The sequence below is a fragment of the Triplophysa dalaica genome, chromosome 2, assembly GCF_015846415.1.
Source record: "Triplophysa dalaica isolate WHDGS20190420 chromosome 2, ASM1584641v1, whole genome shotgun sequence".
Classification (NCBI taxonomy): Eukaryota; Metazoa; Chordata; class Actinopteri; order Cypriniformes; family Nemacheilidae; genus Triplophysa; species Triplophysa dalaica.
The window spans coordinates 15,617,609-15,638,968 of record NC_079543.1 but is presented as its reverse complement, the minus strand read 5'-3'; the positions used below and the strand labels follow the sequence as shown (position 1 = coordinate 15,638,968).

The window sequence follows — 21,360 nt, the reverse complement described above, 5'->3', positions numbered from 1 at the left end:
TTGATGTGTCCATTTTCTGTTCCGGGGTCGGCGCGCAGTCGCTCGGGACAACCCCCATTGCGGGTTACAGTGGAAATGTGGTAATCTGCAATTACTTTGGGGTCACTGTTTGTATAGTACGCTTCCATCCACAACACAAACCGACTGAAGCCATCAATGCGTCTTCAGTTTATCATATGAATCCATATGCCACAACGCGTTGGGACCCCGGCTGAAGTACTGGCGACGTCGGAGACGTCGAGCGCGACGATGTTCAACTCCTTCAGGGTCGATTTCTTTGATAACCATCCTCATAGTCTCTTGAGAAACAACATATCCTCTTCGAATAGCACGCAGATGTAACCACCTATATCCTTTGAGTCGACCACTGGTCGCTAATTCAGTCTGCACAAAAGAGGCAATTTCCTCAATATCTGTCTGATTTTTTCTTCTGAATAAATTCAGTTTCCTACAAAACCGCTGCAGTGTCCTTTTACTAATTATAACTCCGTGATGATGCTCCAAAAGACAAAGAATTTCCTTATTGCTAAATCCTAATCTAAAGTAGGATTTAACCAAATCCTCCACATCCATTGTTTCTTGCAATTCTGTTATTTTTCTCAAAATATTACAAGTTTATTCTCGTAACATTTCAAATTTAATCTTGTAACATTTCGACTTTAATCTCGTAACATTTCGACTTTAATCTCGTAACATTTCGACTTTAATCTCGTAACATTTCGACTTTATTCTCGTAACATTTCGACTTTAATCTCGTAACATTTCGATTTTATTCTCGTGACATTTCAACTTTTTTCTCGTGACATTTCGACTTTATTCTCGTAACATTTCGACTTTAATCTCGTAACATTTCGGTTTTAATCTCGTAACATTTTGACTTTATTCTCGAAATCTTTTTTTTCTTTTTTTTACGTGGCACTAAAACGCCGTCGTATGATTTGGACATCCACGAGTAAAAATATTTTTAATTGTCATACATTAAAGTGAAACAATAAAAATAGATTAAATATAATTGTCGAACTATATACAACACTTTTCAATTAGTTATGTTAATCACAATAATATATTATCAACATACCTAAGTGAAAACTTCACTGATTAGCTGCTTCAGTTTTCACTTGAAGAGGGAGGATAGAAAAGTTAGTTAATCTTAATCACTTAGTCCCCCTTAGGGGCCATTTGTTCTGCAGCATGGAGTCAACCCACACCAAGTTCAAGGACAAACACACAAAGAATTTACAAGGAAAATATACACGGTAAATTCACCAAAAATAAATATTATAAAAACTACCTTTTTCTCTTTGCGTTGATAAAGCTCATGGCACAAGATACAAATGAGAACTTGAATCTGTCGGTCTTGGCTCTATGAACTTTATTTAAATATCCAAAAGGAAGGGTAGGAAGTTAGGTAACTATTTTTGCAAAAACACATTATCAATGTTTATTTCATGTAACTGTACAGTTTGCTTAATAAAATGTAAATTTTAAAAGTTAAAAAGCAACATAAAAATTTGTGCTCTGACATAAGATTGTGCTGCCTGGTTTAGGTTGGTTTTAAATGGGAAGTAGCAAATCTGCGGACTCATAATAATAATAATAAACTTTGCTGTTTGGACCTGAACTACATAAAAAGTTCTAATTTAGCATTTTAACAGACACATATCTACGTTTTAAGTTTAATAACACAAGAAAAGCCATTTGTTTCTATCTTTAAACTTAACAACAGACTAAAATAGTGTGAATGTGTGATAAGATTTTATGCCAACTATCATTTTATACTCGAAAATACACATAACAGTTTGCGGTTTAGGCGATCAAATCAATCACTGTCTGCATGCACAAGACATATTAACTGCTAAGAAACTGAATATGTTGGTTGCAAAAATAACACTAACACAACAGTAAAAATGGTGTTTAAAACATATTACTCAGATTAGCCTGTCTGAAGATTCAATATTACGATAAAAAGCGTGGTCATCATAACGGAACAATTGCTAATTCAGCTCAAATCTCTTCACAGACGATCCCACAGCAAATTTTCTGAGAGAAATATACTGAATCTCCTTTTTGATATAACATTAAAATATAATCCATAATATAACAACATAGAAATTGTTAAAAACTGGCAAACTTTTCTCTACATAAATTACTCGATGCGAGCGGGAAAAACATGGCGGACATTCCCATATGAAGTTGGAGCCTAGCGCATACATATGCAGGGTCAAGACGTCATGACACAGGATCGATGTTTATCTGTTTAAGTGTAATGACAAAGTTACATCAAAGTATTTGAGCTCTGTAAACTCACTTTCTGTATTTTAATTTTACTGTTCTGTGTTACAGTGCAAATATCAAAAATTGCGTTTTTACTAGTTTAAATTTAATGTTTGATATCAAGAATTCCTGATATGAAAAATAGCATTTGTTACTGTCAGGGGTTATCAGAAACGGAACCCAGGTGCCGACAGCTCTTTACCAATTTTAATGTCAAGATCCTGTCAGCCAAAACAAAAGAAACTACAACTAGGAGGACAGGATCGTGACAGAATATTAAGAATTATCATTTTTACGGTTAAAAATGTAATGGTTTTTATCAAAAATGCATATACTGAGAATGGTTTAAAGCTAATTTGCCTTATCATACCTAATTTTCTAAAAGCACTTTGAATATTTTGTGCTATTATACACATAATTTTTTGTTGATTACTATTAACTAAATAAAAAGGACAAAACATGTTGTGTTGAAAGTTACAAAAAAAGAAATGTGTTCACTTAAAGACAACACATTTTGTGTGTTGTCCTAGAAATAACAGACTGTGTTTTTACACTAAGCTTTTTCTAGTGCCACTGGATATTGGGCTCTTATTTTTAGGAGGATCTCATGTGACACCCTCTTGAATTATGTCAATGGGCTGAAGGCGTCACACGCATATACTGCTCCTAGAGAGGATCTGCTATTTAACAGATGTCGCAGCAAGTGCCGGAGATTAAGTCCGTGACCATGCGTTCGTTATGGGGTTTAATTGCTGTGGTAGCATTTGCAACTTTTTACTTATGTTTACTCTCCACGTTCCTTCCACCGGTTCGGCACACACTCCACACAGACACCACTGATCTGGAACACACAGCTAAGTCGCAGGAAGAAGAACTCAGGTAATCTATTTTACCACATCATATCTTTGGTACTTCATTTTAAAGCTGTTTATAACAGTGTGCAGTTTCCATATTAAACATGTTAACATATATTAGCTGTTTTGTAATAACAACTGATAAAGATCTTATTCTGTCTTTTGACTGGCTTGCATGTGTACAACTGAGAAGTATGCAGTTGCTTATAAGGACAGTCTAAAATGACAGCATCCAAATTGAGTTTTAAACAAAGCTAATTATTTTCAGGAATTCACTGATTTTGTATTGTAGTGAGAACCGGGCCATGTGTCAGGGCACTTTCCTGCTCGGCGGTCAATTGTTATTGTAGTGATCGCGAACATCATTCATCATGTATATGGACAAAACACTTCCCAAATAAATAAAAATATAATGATATTCCCAAATTTGACAAACAAAGACTGGTGTCTGAAATTTCGAAAATAAAATATATAAAAACAAAAACAAATGTAATGAGTCAGTAAATGCAAATCTCTATAAATCTAAATTATTTGTAAGAGTGCATTTGTTAATCTGTGAGGCAATTTCTAATATATATGCAAATTCAATTTGACATCTTTTAGTTTGTCAAAAGAATAAAAGTGCTGTTTTTTTAAGTGTATGTTCAGAAGAACCTGGCTAATCCCTGGGCAGTGCACATGAATTAAACATCTTAAAATGAACAACAAATAATTAAATAGGATAACAAAAGTAGAGGTGTACGTTATTTACAGAAATAATCTGACATTGTTAATCTGAACGGATTAACTAGTAGACATTATTACCCCACCACCTGTGTTAACCTGTCAACTACATAAAAATTAATGACTCATTGGTTGAACGTAATTTAATTCTGTGGCAAATATCCAAATAAAATTATCACATTGATATAGGTGCATCTAATCAACTTTGCTGGATGCAATTACATTTTTTTATTAGAATTATCACAATCAAATTGCACCAATGTATTTATGTACCAATGTACCAAGTTACCAACGTACTCAAATTTGGCAATATTACACTGACCTAAGGTAAATTTAAAACCAATATTAAAACCAAACTAATCTATTTACCAAAGTAATTGTATCACATTAATTTAATCTTGAATTAATCTTGAATAATATTGAAAATAATTACAATTAAATATAAAATACAATTCAAACTGTGGTCAAAAGTAATCTGATAAAGTTTAAATATGCATACACATGCAATACGTAATAAAAGCAGGTAAATATATTTATGAACCAAGTATTTCAGCAGCAGCAAACGTTTTACACAACCATATAGTTGTAATACTATTTTGGGGATATACTACAGATCTTTTTTAACTAGTACTAATCACCATTTTTACTTTACATGCGTAACATTATTTGAAAAAATACAATACAATGTTTGTTTAACTATCCATGAACAATATTTTTCTAGCACTTTAGATTCTTTGTTAAAGGAGGCATTATTTTGCTGATTTTGAGGCTTTGATTGTGTTTTTTGGGTGTTTAACAATGGACTTTCATGTTTCTAATTTTAAAATGTCTTTATATTTCATATATTTCAAGTCTATTTTTAGCCGCTGTACCTCTTCTAACAAAACGACTGGATTTCTTCCGGTCTATATAAAATCTCTCCTTCCGAAACGCTCTGATTGGTAAAGCTGACCAGGTCTGTCGTGATTGATTCCCCGCTTAGAGCGTGTGTCTGAAGTTGTCCCACCCATACCAAATCAGCAAGTTTACGCTTCTGAGGCTGTTGTGATTGATCGGTCCCCCTTCAGTGCACGGGTATTTATAAACTTTGGCTTTTAGCAATAAACTGTAACAATGGCGTCAACTTCACTTCATCAGTTACCCCGTTACTTTGTTTTAACTGTTGAAATGGACTGTTGCCTGTTGTTAGTTAATATTATTTGAGCTTATTTATTTAATGAGTCGTTGACCGATTGCTAATTTGTTAGCGTTTTTGCCGCTCGTTACGGCTTGACATTATAAGTTTGCACTTAAAAGCACCGAGCTAGTTGATCGCTGTTTGATCCGTGGCGCACTCTCACGCGCGTCCCATTCACACCTCCCCTTCTACACCTCTGACTCTCTCTGTGGGTCTATGGAACTGCCAGTCAGCTGTATACAAGACTGACTTCAGCCATGCGTTTGCCAGCCAGTCTGAGATTCACATTCTTGCTCTTACTGAGACTTGGATTCGTCCTGAAGACTCAGCCACACCCGCTGCTCTCTCCACAAACTACTCCTTCTCTCACACTCCCCGACAAACTGGAAGAGGAGGAGGCACAGGTTTGCTTATCATCAATGACTGGAAATATTCCACACTATCTTCCCTATGCAACAACTATTCATTTGAATAGCAGGCTGTTAATATCACTTTTCCCACTCAGCTCAGCATTGTTGTAGTTTACCGCCCCCCAGGTCCTCTTCACGACTTCATTGAAGAGTTAGATGTGCTGCTCTCATCATTCTCGGAGGATAGCGGCCCTCTTGTAGTCTTTTCCTCTGGAAACCAGCTGGATCTCATCTACATTCGTAACTGCACCACAGATAAAATTCAAGTCACACCTCTTCACATCTCGGACCACTTCTTCATCACTTTCAACATGCTCCTTCCTACATGCACTACACCAACACCACCACCCGTTCACTTTAGAAGGAACCTTCGCTCTCTCCCCCCTAGCACACTCTCTGCTAGAGTGACATCCTCTCTTCCCTCCAACTTTGCATCTCTAGATGCTGACACTGCCAACGACACCTTATGCTCAACACTTACATCCTGTCTAGATAACCTTTGTCCTCTGTCCTCCAGACCGGCTCGTGCCACTCCCCCCTGCCCCTGGCTGTCTGACATTATCCGTGAACAACGTAGTACACTCAGGGCTGCTGAAAGGAAATGGCGCTAGACCAAGAACTCTGCTGACCTAGGGGACTACCAGTCACTACTCTCTTCTTTCTCTGCTAGTTGTTACCACAGCAAAGCTGTCTTTCTATACCACCAAGGTAAGCAATGCACCTAACACTCGACAGCTTTTCAAGACATTTAACTCTCTTCTTTGCCCAAATCCTCCCCGGCCCACTTCATCATTGACTGCGGAAGACTTCACTGTATTTCTTCACTGACAAAACATGATCCATCAGCAAACAATTCTCTGTACCTCAGACCTCGGGAAACACCTCCCACACTCCAACCATCGAACTCTCCTCTTTCACCCCACTTACGGACACTGAAGTCACCAGGCTTCTCTCCAGCCACCCCACCACCTGTCCCCTTGACCCAATCCCCTCCCATCTCCTTCAGGCCATACAGTTGTGTTCAAAATTATTCAACCCCCAATGCTGTAAATGGTTTTAGGGAATTTAGTGTACATTTGTAATTGTATTCAGAATGAAATCCTACAACGACTTCTTAAAGAACCATATGCAACTAAAATGACATCAATTAGTTTTGTAATACAGTAGTAAATGTTTCTTTTGTGAATTTTTCATTGACATAATTATTCAACCCCTTAAAGACTACCACTCTGAAGAACAGCGGTTCAATGAAGTGTTTTCAATTAGGTATTGAAAACACCTGTGGATATCAGGGAGCAGCAATAAAGCCTAATAAGCACCAATTAGGCAGCTTTAAAATGAATGTGATACTCAGCTCCTTCTAGACATTTAATGATGTGGTTACAAACATGGTGAGGTCGAGAGACTGGTCCAGGAAGACAAGAGAACAGGTGATTACTCTTCACAGGAAGGGCAATGGCTATAAGAAGATTGCAAAGATGTTAAACTTACCAAGAGACACCATAGGAAGCATCATTCGCAAATTCAAGGCAAAGGGCACTGTTGAAACGCTACCTGGTCGTGGCAGAAAGAAGATGCTGACTTCGACTGCTGTGCGCTACCTGAAGCGTAGAGTGGAGAAAAGTCCCCGTGTGACTGCTGAGGAACTGCTTTCCTGTAGCTCAGTGGTAAGAGCATTGCGTTAACAATGCAAGGTTGTGGGTTCGATCCCAGGGGATTGCAAATACCTATGTAAAATGTATAGGATAAAGCAATGTAAGTCGCTTTGGATAAAAGCGTCTGCCAAATGCCTAAATGTAATGTAAATGTAACTGAGAAAAGATTTGTCAGATGTGGGTACTGAAGTTTCTGCTCGGACAATATGGCGCACCCTGCGTAATGAAGGCCTCCATGTCAGAACTCCCAGGCGCACCCCCTTGCTGTCCCCAAAGAATAAGAAGAGTCGACTGCAGTATGCCAAAAGTCATGTGGACAAACCACAGAAGTTTTGGGATAGTGTTCTGTGGACCGATGAAACAAAATTACAACTGTTTGGGCCCATGGATCAACGCTATGTTTGGAGGAGGAAGAACAAGGCCTATGAAGAAAAGAACACCTTGCCTACTGTGAAGCATGGCGGGGGGTCAATCATGCTTTGGGGCTGTTTTGCTTCTGCAGGTACTGGGAAGCTTCAGCGTGTGCAAGGTACCATGAATTCTCTTCAGTACCAGGAGATATTGGATGACAATGTGATGCAGTCCGTCGCAAACCTGAGGCTTAGAAGACGTTGGACCTTTCAACAGGACAATGATCCCAAGCATACCTCAAAGTCCACTAGAGCATGGTTGCAGATTAAAGGCTGGAACATTTTGAAGTGGCCATCGCAGTCACCAGACTTAAATCTGATTGAGAACCTCTGGTGGGACTTAAAGAAAGCAGTTGCAGTGCGCAAGCCTAAGAATGTGACTGAACTGGAGGCTTTTGCCCATGATGAATGGGCGAAGATACCCGTAGATCGCCTCAAGACACTTGTGTCAAGCTATGCTTCACGTATAAAAGCTGTTATAACTGTAAAAGGATGTTGTACTAAGTACTAAGATTGAATGTCACTTGGGGGTTGAATAAAACTGATAATGAGCTCAGAAAAGACATATGGTGTTATTTCATTATAAATGTTATGTTATATTTGTCTGACCTACACGTGCCTCTTTGATTTAATTGTAAGCAGGATGACTGAATGATCATAATCAATGTCAAACCGACCAAAACAATCAATTTCAGTGGGGGTTAAATAATTTTGAATACAACTGTATCCAGCACGCTCACACCTGCACTCACATACATTATCAACACCTCCCTGCTCACCGGCACTTTTCCATCCACATTCAAACAGGCCCAGGTCACGCCCCTACTGAAGAAACCAACATTGGACCCTTCTACTCCCGACAGTTACATACCTGTCTCTCTCCTCCCTTTTATAGCAAAAACACTTGAAAGGGCAGTTTTCAACCAGGTGTCTTCCTACCTATTCCAGAATAAACTACTGGATGACAAGCAGTCTGGCTTCAAAACAAACCACTCCACTGAGACGGCACTGCTATCGGTCACAGAAGCACTGCGGCTAGCCAAGGCGGAATCTAAATCCTCGGTCCTGATTCTGCTAGGCCTATCTGCAGCGTTTGACACTGTCAATCACCAGATACTACTAGCAACCATGTCATCGCTAAGAATCTTAGGCTCTATCCTCCGCTGGTTCAAATCCTACCTCTCCGACAGATCCTTCAGGGTGTCATGGAGCGGCTCACTGTCCATTGCTCACCACATGATCATTGGGGTCCCTCAGGGGTCGGTGCTTGGATCACTGCTTTTTTCCATCTACACGACATCCTTGGGACCCATCATACAGGCACATGGCTTCTGGTATCACTGTTATGCTGACGACACCCAGATCTACATCTCGTTTCAGCCAGACGATACCACTGTAGCAGCTCGAATTACAGACTGCCTTGAGGACATCTCAGCTTGGATGAAAGGGCATCACCTCTAGCTGAAGCCTGCCAAGACAGAATTACTCGTGTTTCCGGCACACCCTACGGTGCAACACGATCTCAACATCCATCTTGGCAATACCACAATCACTCATTCCAAAACAGCCAGGAACCTCGGAGTAATCTTTGATGAACAGCTGTCCTTCAATGATCACATTGCAAAGACAACACGGTCATGCCGATTTGACATATTCAACATTAGAAAGGTCAGACCCTAACTCACTAGGCATTCAGCACAACTCCTTGTCCAGGCCCTTGTAGTCTCAAGGTTGGACTACTAATGTTCTCCTTGCTGGTCTTCCTGCAAAGGCTATCAAACCAATTCAGCTGGTTCAGAATGCAGCAGCATGCCTCGTCTTCCAACAGCCCAAAAGGGCTCACGTGACTCCCCTTTTCTTCTCTCTCTTTACTGGCTACCGGTTGCAGCCCGTATCAGATTCAAGTCACTAATACTTGCCTACAGGACCATCACTGGATCTGCACTGGCTTACTTACACACTCTCCTGTACTCCTACACCCCATCAAGATCCTTGCGTTCAGCAAACCAGCGGCATCTTGTATTGCCTTCCCATAAGGACAGTAAATCGCTCTCCCGCTCGCTCTCATTCACATCTCCTTCCTGGTGGAACATACTTCCTAACTCTGTCCGTTCAACCACATCTCTCACAACATTTAAAAAAACTACTTAAAACCTAATCTTCGGTGAATACTTGACAGACAAATTAAAAAAAAAACACACTAACCCTTTATCTCAACAGGTAGTGGTCTAGCTTTTGTTGAAACCAGTAACTTTGTATTGGAACTTAATGTATTATGGCTCCTGTATGACATATCGCTTATTGCTCCTAAACTCTTTGTAAGTCGCTTTGGATAAAAGCGTCTGCTGAATGTCTTAATGTAAATGTAATCACATGCGGATAGATCGAAGTGTAATGGAGGTCTGCTAGTACATGTGCAAACATCCATCTTTATTAGAGATCGAGATTTGTTTTCCCACTATGGCAAGGGAAATGACACCGGAACGATTGAGTCAGACCGGTTACATTAATTAACACTAATAATAAAAGTATTTGTTTTGCCTTTCTATATTGGACCTGTGTTGCATAATAAAAAATACAGATTGACCAGGAGACATTTGCAAGCAGGACTTCAAAGTACGCTTCATAGAAGTTGTTTAGAGCTATGCTCACACACACACAATATCAGTGTATTTTACACAGATAAGCTTTCACAGCCGATGTTTAAGTCATTGAAGCTGTTATGTGACCGTTGGTTTTTTAGAATGTGTGAATTCTTATTACTAGCTGTAGGACTGTGATGAAAGTAGTTTAGCGCATAGCTCAGTCATATGTTTACAGTCTCTGATAACCAAACATTACTCCAGCGGTTCTCTTCTCTAAGGAAGGCCTCGCTCATTTTTTGGCGTATTCCTGTGGGCGGAGGTTATTAAAAGCACTCGTAACAGTGACATCATGTAGAGGGCTGTAGTCCGAGTCCATTCGTTCTCTGTAGTCGTTGAAAAGCGAATTCTGTTAAAGACAATATCTCGCTTGACAATGAAATTTGAGCTTTATAATTTTGAAGATATTGTCTATGCTCTAACAGCGACATTACACACTAACTAAATGCTAAAAAATTGTATCGCGGGGAATGGCACCTTTACTATTAAGTCCAAAATGTACTAATACATTATAAATTAAGATTTATAGTTAATATACATTAGTTACTGTACCATGAACCAATAGAAACATTTTTATTTACTAAACTTTATGATTTATAAATACTGTAAAAAGGTATATTGCTCATTGTAAGTTCAAGTTAGTATGGACTAACAAATTTAAAAAATGAGACCTTATTGTAAAGTGTTACCAAAGCTTTTATGATCTATAGGTATTTGTGAAATAATTACATAAATCTTCATTTCCAGTATGTTAATTTTTTTTTTTTACTACTAAACTCGGACAAAACAGAAGTGTTACTTACTGGACCGAAAACTGCTATGCGTAACAACCAAGAATACTGCTTAACGATTGACGGTTGCTCCATAAAATCCTCGTCATCAGCTAAGAATCTTGGCGTTGTATTTGACAGTACTCTCTCATTTGAAAGCCATGTCGCAAACACCTGTAAAATTGCATTTTTCCATCTTAAGAATATATCTAAATTACGTCATATGCTGTCACTGTCAGATGCAGAGAAATTAATTCATGCATTCATGACATCAAGACTAGATTACTGTAATGCACTTCTAGGTGGTTGCCCTGCGGGCCTATTACAAAAACTGCAACTGGTTCAAAACGCGGCAGCTCGAGTTCTTACACGTACAAAAAAGTATGAGCATATAACCCCGGTTCTGTCAACCTTGCACTGGTTACCTATAAAGCATCGCATTAACTTTAAGATCTTGCTTATTACCTATAAAGCCCTACATGGTCTAGCGCCGCAGTATTTGAATGAACTTCTATTGTATTACAGACCACCACGTACATTACGCTCTAAGGGGTCCTGTCAGTTGGTAATACCTAGAATTTCAAAATCAAGTGCAGGTGGTAGATCCTTTTCTTATCTAGCGCCTAAACTTTGGAATATTCTTCCCTGCACGGTCCGGGAGGCAGACACACTCTGTCAGTTTAAATCTAGACTAAAGACTCATCTTTTTAATCTTGCATACACTACACCTCCATAATATTAATCCTCAGAGGATTTAGGCTGCATTATTTAGATCAACCGGAACCAGGAACACATCCAACAACAAATGATGTACTTGTTGCATCAAAGAGTGCAGAACAGTACTCTACTCTCAGCCAGTCTTGTCTCTTTGTTCCAAGGTTACCGCAGGATGCAGTTCATGCCCAGACCTGATGGCAGAGCTGAGAATGGGAAGCGGTGACCTGACAAGTGCTAAGAGGATAGAGCTGGATAAAGGACGCGACAACTTTGTTTTTTTCTACAACATTTCAAATGCTATTAGATTGTTAATGATAATCTTTAATTTTTATATTTTTATTAAGCCTTGTTGTGCAAGCACTGATGAGCTTGTGCAGAGGCAGCAGCTTTTGCCAGAGGGGAACTGGAATCCCCTGGTTGGGCCTGGGTTCCCCTGAGGTTTTTTTTCTCGATGGGAGTTTTGGGTTCCTCACCACCGTTTGCATATTGTTTTGCAGTATCTGCCTGGCCGGGGGGGCTGCTTTAGAATTCATACTTGTATTAAATGTGTCTCATGTACAGCTGCTTTGTAACAATGAAAATTGTAAAAAGCGCTATATAAATAAAGTTGAGTTGAGTTGAGTTGAGTTATCTTATGTATTTGTTTGATTGTCAGTCTATCAATTGCAAACAGCAGATCATGATTAAAATATTTCTTATCTTTACTCCGTCATCAAAAAATACAGCTTTACAATATTTTTACTGTAACTTTACTTTAAATCCTTACGGCAACAATGTTCAATATATCCCACCTGCATCTTTAGTGTGTTAGCATCATGTTGAAAAAGTTTGGTGTAAATTGCACGATTCTCCTTGTAGAAGTATGACTTCATTCAGAGCTTGTTTTCCACCTCAAAACCCAAATAGCTGACTTTCCATTGATCATAGACATTTACATGTATGGATTTGGTAGACACTTTCATCCAAAGCGACTTACATTGCATTATACTACACATTTTTCTTTCCAACATGTGCAATCCTTGGGATTGTTCCCATGACCTAGGCATTTGTTAACGCCTTGCTCTAAACACTGAGCCACAGGAAAGCATCCATCCAGCTTGATGAGAACAAAATATGAACCGAGTTTGGTGACTGTGGAAAACCCCACCCCCACACTTTTTTCAAAATGAACGGCCTCTTACAATGTACAAACTGCTGAATTTTGATCAAAATCAAACAACGTAAGCGAAAGTTATAGGTATAAAACTTTCTGTTTTTCATTTCTAACCAAATCTTTGTTGTCTCGTCCGAGATATAAAAAATCCCTTCACAATTTTGAACCCCTGTAGCGTTTTTAGCTGCTTGTTAAATTACGGATGAGTTTACTCATCAAATAAGATTCTCCACCAGATCTATCAAGATCAAACATATATGAAATGAGTTGTTAAAACGTCAAATTCAGTCAAGGAATTAGTTTAGCTCAAAGGCAAATATGTATAATAATCGTCATTACACATACATATTTTACAATTCTTATTAGAAAGATAGTGATACAAATCCCATATGTATCCGTCCAGCAGATACATCAATGATTTTATACACTAACGTTATCTCATGACTATAAGCAACGTGACTTTACCAAACAGAATTAAGAGCAGAGGTAGCATAGATCGAAACACAGTTTAAGTGACCAAGTTTCTGAGCGTGAACGCAGAGAACCAATCACAAATGCCTTTATGGTTTTTATTAAACTCTACTCTACATGGTAAACATAATGAAGACAAACAAATACATGAAACACAAATGCGCTAGGATGCGCAGAGAGAGAGAGAGAGAAAGTGAGAGGGCATGGCCGCGAGGCAGGTAAAACATGTCTGAAAACCATTAAAATCAGCTTTAACAAAGAGGCACGATCTTAACGCAGCTAATCTATATTTAGAAACGGATACTTGCAATATTGTTGTTGGACCAATATCTGTATGCGCGTTGATGGAAATCTTGAATGGTTTCAGAATGCAGTCCTGTTGAAACGCTGAGTTTGGGTTCTGAGTCCAGAGTTCCGAGTCCAGAGTTCCATGGCCTAAACGGACTCCCCAGAGGGGAGTCCCTTGGAGTGTCTTCTCGTCCTCTTTCTTTTCCTTTCCGAGTTTTTTACTTGGTTTGGTGATGGTGTTTTAAATGCATACCTGCCCTGCCCCCAGATGGTCTGCGGGCCAATGCCATGAAAGTGAAAAGGGGGCCTAAGAAAGATCCTTTTTTTTTCTCATGGCACCTCATTTGCATAGCTCTGACAGTTTGGTCAGTTTGCGTTTAATACCTAAACTTAGTTATGGGCATAGTATGATGTGTGCTATGTTTTTTATAACATAGCTCATCATATAGGGAATTCAAAGATGTGTAGTTACATATGAAACATGCAAGGCATTGAACTGTGAAAGTATGAATACGTCAAATGAACCATGAATCAAAACTTGCATTTCTAACAAATACAGAGTATATAAAATAGCACGAGCGACAACACACAACCTAGACATTTAGATACATTTACAGAGAAGAATAGTTTAAATCAAATAAGTTCCTATTTGTCAGAGAAGTTTCTCTGCTTGGTCTCATGTCTTAAGTAAGAGATGAGACAGAGACTTATCAACAATGCTTTGAAGCGAAGGAGTAGTAAATATCCAACAGAGGAACCAAATGGTTATAACACTCTCTGTGAGAGTTCAACCTAAAACCAGACCCCATGGAGCTAGGTTTCCTTTGGTCTTTGAAGATGTTATCTTAATACCTAGACAAAAGGGAGTGAGAGGTTGAATGGCTTGATCCAGACACTACACCCCCAATGTCTTGTTGACCAGGTTTGGAGGAAACCGGATGAAAATCCCAGGAGGAGTATCGGAAAGAAAGAGTTACACTATGGGCCTTAGAGTTACACTATGAAAGAGTTACACTATGGGCCTTAATTTAACGATATAACTGCATTGTCTGAATGTGCCCTTTTGAAGTGTTTGAATCCACTTTTGCAAGTTTAACAGCAGAAAAAATGGTCGGCCTGCCAGGAGCATGGTCCAAAAGAGGTGAAAAGGTGAAACAGAGTCTCATCTCCCAGTCCTCCCATTTTATTACAAGACAGTTGCTCTTACTCCATGGTGGATTAGCTATCTCTTGGCCGAAATTGCAAGAGCAAAATGGAATCCTTCTCCAGATAAGAAATGGATCACCTATGCGAGAGGTTAAAGTGCTCAAAACGACCATCTATGGGACAAGCTTGGTTCCAACAAAGCCCAAACTTTTCAAACTATTGCCAATAGCAGAAAAAAGAATAGGATTAAAAATTATTGTCCTTGAACATCTGTTTGAATTAAAATTCTTAGAATTACCAACTTCTTACTGTTACTTAAAAAAATCATGGCAACAATGTTTAAGATATCCAAAATCCATTTGCAACTTAGCATCTTCAGTATTATGGCATCGGGTTGACAAAGTGTCGGTGCCAATCGCAATAAAACCGTACTAAGAGTATTGCAAATTCCAGCTTGCACTTTTCAAGCAAACGTAAATAGCTCACTTCCTGTTGGAAAAAGCCAGAACGATTGAAGAAGAAAAAGGCCTGAGCCCTAAAAAAGAGAACAAGAGAGCCCTGCGCCATTCTTTGCTTAGGCACTAATAATAGTGGCGTTGGGCTCTCACACAACCATGCGAACTGTGTATAGTGACGATTTGGAAACACAATATCAGTGATTTCAGGGCAAAGCACCTGTGTATGAGTGTCACCAGGACTACACAGAGAAGAATATATCGAATGAATAAAATGTTTATCTTGTGGGGAGTGTACATTCCAAATATTGTGAAAATCAGATGAATTTTGGGGCAGCTACAACAATTAAAAAAATCATCTTGTAAGTTGCATCTCATGCAAATCATTTGTTCGCCATTACGCCATCTTTTTATCCATTCAGTAATTCTTCGCAATTTACCACTCAACTCAACTCAACTCAACTTTATTTATATAGCGCTTTTTACAATTTTCATTGTTACAAAGCAGCTGTACATGAGACACATTTAATACAAGTATGAATTCTAAAGCAGCCCCCCCGGCCAGGCAGATAGTGCAAAACAATATGCAAACGGTGGTGAGGAACCCAAAACTCCCATCGAGAAAAAAAACCTCAGGGGAACCCAGGCCCAACCAGGGGATTCCAGTTCCCCTCTGGCAAAAGCTGCTGCCTCTGCACAAGCTCATCAGTGCTTGCACAACAAGGCTTAATAAAAATATAAAAATTAAAGATTATCATTAACAATCTAATAGCATTTGAAATGTTGTAGAAAAAAACAAAGTTGTCGCGTCCTTTATCCAGCTCTATCCTCTTAGCACTTGTCAGGTCACCGCTTCCCATTCTCAGCTCTGCCATCAGGTCTGGGCATGAACTGCATCCTGCGGTAACCTTGGAACAAAGAGACAAGACTGGCTGAGAGTAGAGTAGTGTTCTGCACTCTTTGATGCAACAAGTACATCATTTGTTGTTGGATGTGTTCCTGGTTCCGGTTGATCTAAATAATGCAGCCTAAATCCTCTGAGGATTAATATTATGGAGGTGTAGTGTATGCAAGATTAAAAAGATGAGTCTTTAGTCTAGATTTAAACTGACAGAGTGTGTCTGCCTCCCGGACCGTGCAGGGAAGAATATTCCAAAGTTTAGGCGCTAGATAAGAAAAGGATCTACCACCTGCACTTGATTTTGAAATTCTAGGTATTACCAACTGACAGGACCCCTTAGAACGTAATGTACGTGGTGGTCTGTAATACAATAGAAGTTCATTCAAATACTGCGGCGCTAGACCATGTAGGGCTTTATAGGTAATAAGCAAGATCTTAAAGTTAATGCGATGCTTTATAGGTAACCAGTGCAAGGTTGACAGAACCGGGGTTATATGCTCATACTTTTTTGTACGTGTAAGAACTCGAGCTGCCGCGTTTTGAACCAGTTGCAGTTTTTGTAATAGGCCCGCAGGGCAACCACCTAGAAGTGCATTACAGTAATCTAGTCTTGATGTCATGAATGCATGAATTAATTTCTCTGCATCTGACAGTGACAGCATATGACGTAATTTAGATATATTCTTAAGATGGAAAAATGCAATTTTACAGGTGTTTGCGACATGGCTTTCAAATGAGAGAGTACTGTCAAATACAACGCCAAGATTCTTAGCTGATGACGAGGATTTTATGGAGCATCCGTCAATCGTTAAGCAGTATTCTTGGTTGTTACGCATAGCAGTTTTCGGTCCAGTAAGTAACACTTCTGTTTTGTCCGAGTTTAGTAGTAAAAAATTGTTACTCATCCACATTTTTAAGTCAACTATGCAATCCTTTATTCGATGAAACTGCTGGGTTTCATGAGGCATCGAGGAAATATAAAGTTGAGTATCATCAGCATAACAGTGAAAGCTAATTCCGTGTCGCTTTATTATATCTCCTAGAGGTAGCATGTATAATGCGAAGAGCAGGGGTCCCAAGACTGAGCCCTGTGGTACACCGTACTGGACTTGTGATTTGCGGGACACCTCATTGTTTATTGCTACAAATTGAAAACGGTCGGATAAATAAGACTTAAACCATTTCAATGCTATTCCGTTAATGCCGACGTAATTTTCGAGTCTATGTAGAAGTATGCTGTGGTCAATGGTGTCAAATGCAGCACTGAGGTCTAGCAGCACCAATAACGAAATACAGCCACGGTCAGACGCTAAAAGCAGATCATTTGTAACTCTGATCAAAGCAGTCTCTGTACTGTGACATGCTCGAAATCCAGACTGGAATTCATCATTAATGTCATTCCTTTGGAGGAAGGAGCATAATTGAGTTGAAACTACTTTTTCCAGAACTTTAGATATAAAAGGTAAATTCGATATAGGCCTGTAATTCCCTAGTTCTTTGGGGTCGAGTTTGGTTTTTTTTAAAAGAGGCCTTATAACAGCCACCTTAAATGCTTTAGGCACATGTCCTAATGTCAGAGATGAGTTAATAATACTAAGAAGAGGATCTATAATTTCGGGGAGCATTTCTTTCAGTAGTTTTGTAGGTATAGGGTCTAGCATGCATGTTGATGATTTAGATGATTTAATGATTTTAGACAGTTCATCGTGATCTACTGTAGAAAATAATTGCAATTTCTCCTTAGGGGTGCTGTAGTTAGTTTGTTCAGCGGATTTCACTACAGGTTGCATTGTTATAATTTTTTCTCTTATATCTTGGATTTTACTTGTGAAGTAGTTCATAAATTCATCACTGTTATGCTGATAATCAGAATCTGACGTCGATGACGACTTATTTTTTGTTAATTTAGCCACGGTGTTAAATAAGAACCTAGGGTTGTGATGGTTTTCCTCTATTAGTGTTGAAAAGTAGGCGGATCTAGACGTTTTTATTGCATTCCTGTAATTTCGAGTACTATCCTTCCATGCTATACGAAATACCTCTAAATTCGTTTTCTTAAAGTTGCGCTCCATTTTACGGGATGCTTTTTTTAGAGTCTGAGTGTGTTCATTATACCACGGTGTTGGGCTGCTATTTTTAATTTTCTTTAAACGCAGAGGAGCAACTGTGTCTAATATTTCCGAGAAAGTAGAGTTAAAATTTTCAATAGTAGTGTCAAAATCGTCAACGTTATTACTCATGCTGGATATTTTAGACAATTCAGGCAGATTATCGAGAAACGCATCTTTGGTAGTTGAAGTAATCGTTCTACCATATTTGTAACAAGGAGTTTGATTTGCAGCCGTAGGCCATTGAAGCAAACATAATATCAGATAATGATCCGAAATATCTTCACTCTGCTGAACGATTTTAACATTGTCCACATTTATACCATAAGAAAGTATTAAATCTAAAGTATGATTACGAAGGTGAGTGGGTCCTGACACATGTTGACTAACGCCCATGGAGTTAAGAGTGTCTTTGAAAGCCAGTCCCAAGGCATCTGTATCATTGTCTACATGGATATTAAAGTCACCGACGACAAGGACTCTATCTGCGGCCAGTACTAGTTCTGATAAGAACCCACCAAAATCTTTAATAAAATCTGTGTGGTGCCCTGGAGGCCTATATACAATAGCTAGAATAAATTTTAAAAATGTTTTGTCCTTAGTATTAGGTGTTGATACGTGAAGTACCATGACTTCGAAAGAACTGTACTTAAAATTAGACTTCTGAGAGGTAATAAAAGAATTCTTGTAAAGTGCAGCGACACCTCCCCCTCTACATTTTAGACGAGGCTCGTGTTTATAGTAATAATCATGGGGAACGGATTCATTTAGAGTAATAAAATCATCTGGCTTTAGCCATGTTTCTGTCAAACAAAGCATGTCTATTTTATGATCGGTTATCAAATCGTTAACAAAAAGTGCTTTATTTGAGAGAGATCTAATATTAAGCAATCCGAGTCGTAACAGCTGATTATCTGTATTTTGTTCATGTTTGATTTGTTTAACGTTTATTAAATTACTTTCAAGAGGTTTACGCAATATCTTATGTTTGCTAATCCGGGGGACAGACACAGTCTCTATTTTATGTTGTTTGTAAGAAGGGATTATTACATGTTGTATATTTTGTGTATTCTGTAACGCGAGACGGCAAGCAGACAGTTGGTTAAGCCATTCTGTCTCCTTCCTGACCTGGGCCCTAGGTAGTCAGACTTTAGCATTATTAAGACTGTGTGCCAAATTTCTAGAGAGGAGGGAAACCCCATCCCAGGAGGGATGGAGACCATCTCGTTTCAACAGGTCAGGTCTGCCCTCAAAACTCTTCCAGTTATTTATAAAATCTATATTATTCTGCAGGCACCACTCAGACAACCAGCCATTTAGTGATGATAATCTGCTATAAATCTCATCACCACGGTAAGCAGTAAGGGGGCCAGAGAATATTACAGTGTCTGACATCGTTTTTGCGAGCTCACACACCTCTTTAATATTATCTTTAGTGATCTCCGATTGACGGAGTCTAACATCATTTGTGCCGACATGAATAACAATCTTACTGTATTTACGATTAGCCTTAGCCAGCACATTTAAGTTTGACTTGATGTCAGGCGCTCTGGCTCCCGGTAAACATTTGACTATTGTGGCTGGTGTCTCTATGTTAACGTTCCGGACAATAGAATCACCGATCACTAGGGCACTTTCAGCAGGTTTCTCAGTCGGTGCGTCACTGAGCGGGGCAAACCTGTTCGAGACTTTAATCGGAACGGTTGAGTGATGTTTTGTCCTGCGACTATGCCGTCTCACCGTCACAAAGTTTCCCAGCTGCAGGGGATTTTCAACCGGAACCGAGCTGTGTGCGCTAACATTGCTCGCATCCGAAGTGTTTTCTACGGTTCTTACACTCTTACTATCCTCAAATAAAGATTGGATGCGAGACTCTAATTCTAAAATCTTCTCCGTCAGCCTAACTACTTCCCTGCATTTATCACATGTAAAACCCTCGCCGCTGACAGAGAAGGCTAAACTAAACATATGACATGAGGTGCAAGTAACAACAATAGGAATAGAAGCCATAACTCACCGGGTATGAAGTGCAATCCTAACTTACCAAGGTTGCTTGATGAGTCTTAGTATATACGCTTAAAAAGAGAAACAGTTAGCACACAAGACAAATAGGGGGAGATGATATTCCACAATGTAAACAGAAGGCAAGCTAACACGCTAATATGCTAGCGGCGTTACGTTTCAATGAATATAGGTTTAAAATATAAAGTTATAAATAATTCGGCAACGACAGTGATATGTAACGATAGTAAAATACACTAATAATAAGACCAAGAACAAATGTGAGGTGAAGCAAGTGTCAGAGGATACAAACTAGCCGCCGGCAGCGATGCAATCAGGAACCGGAAACCGTGCCGACAACGTGAGAAAACAGAGCTCACCGTAATACGGAACGGGCAGTAACATACAAACTTAACAGGAACTTAACCACCACATATGTCTGTGTGAATACACATATAAAACACATACACACACATATAAACTGCTCACATATACAGTATCTCACAAAAGTTAGTACACCCCTCACATTTTTGTAAATATTTCAACATATCTTTTCATGTGATAACACTGAAGAAATGACACTTTGCTGAAATGTAAAGCATTGAGTGTGCAGCTTCTATAACAGTTTAAATTTGCTGTCCCCTAAAAGTAACTCAACACACAACAATATGTCTTAACCGCAGGCAATAAAAGTGAGTACATCCCTGAGTGAAAAGGTCCAAATTGGGCCCAAGTGTCAATATTTTGGGTGGCCACCATTATTTTCCAGCACTCCCTCTTCCTCTCCTGCATGATGACATCACAGAGCTGCTGGATGTTGGAGACCTTGCACTCCTCCGCCTTCCGTTTGAGTATGCCCCAAAGATGCTTGATAGGGATTAGGTCTGGAGACATGCTTGGCCAGTCCATCACCCTCAGTTTATTTTAAGGTCGTTATCATGTTGGAATACCGCCCTGCCTCCCAGTCTCCGAAGGGAGGGGATCATGCTCTGCTTCAGTATGTCACAGTACATGTTGGTAACAGTACTCACCTGGTTGCCCCCACACACGCTTGACACCATCTGAGCCAAATACGTTTATCTTGGTCCCATCTGACCACAGGACATGGTTCCAGTAATCCATGTCCTTAGTCTGCTCATCTTCAGCAAACTGTTTGGGGGCTTTCTAGTCCATCATCTTTAAAAGAGGCTTCCTTCTGGGACGAC

General features: G+C 39.3%; 1 protein-coding gene across 1 annotated transcript in view; it reads left to right on the top strand.

Annotated features, from left to right (window-relative positions):
• Positions 1-3,001: 3,001 nt before the first annotated feature.
• Positions 3,002-21,360, top strand: part of tmem41ab (transmembrane protein 41ab) — an 89,410-nt gene continuing 71,051 nt past the window's right edge. The window contains exon 1 of the mRNA XM_056736091.1: positions 3,002-3,153. Within this exon, the coding sequence (XP_056592069.1) occupies positions 3,002-3,153 (152 nt within the window). The remainder of the gene's footprint in view (positions 3,154-21,360) is intronic.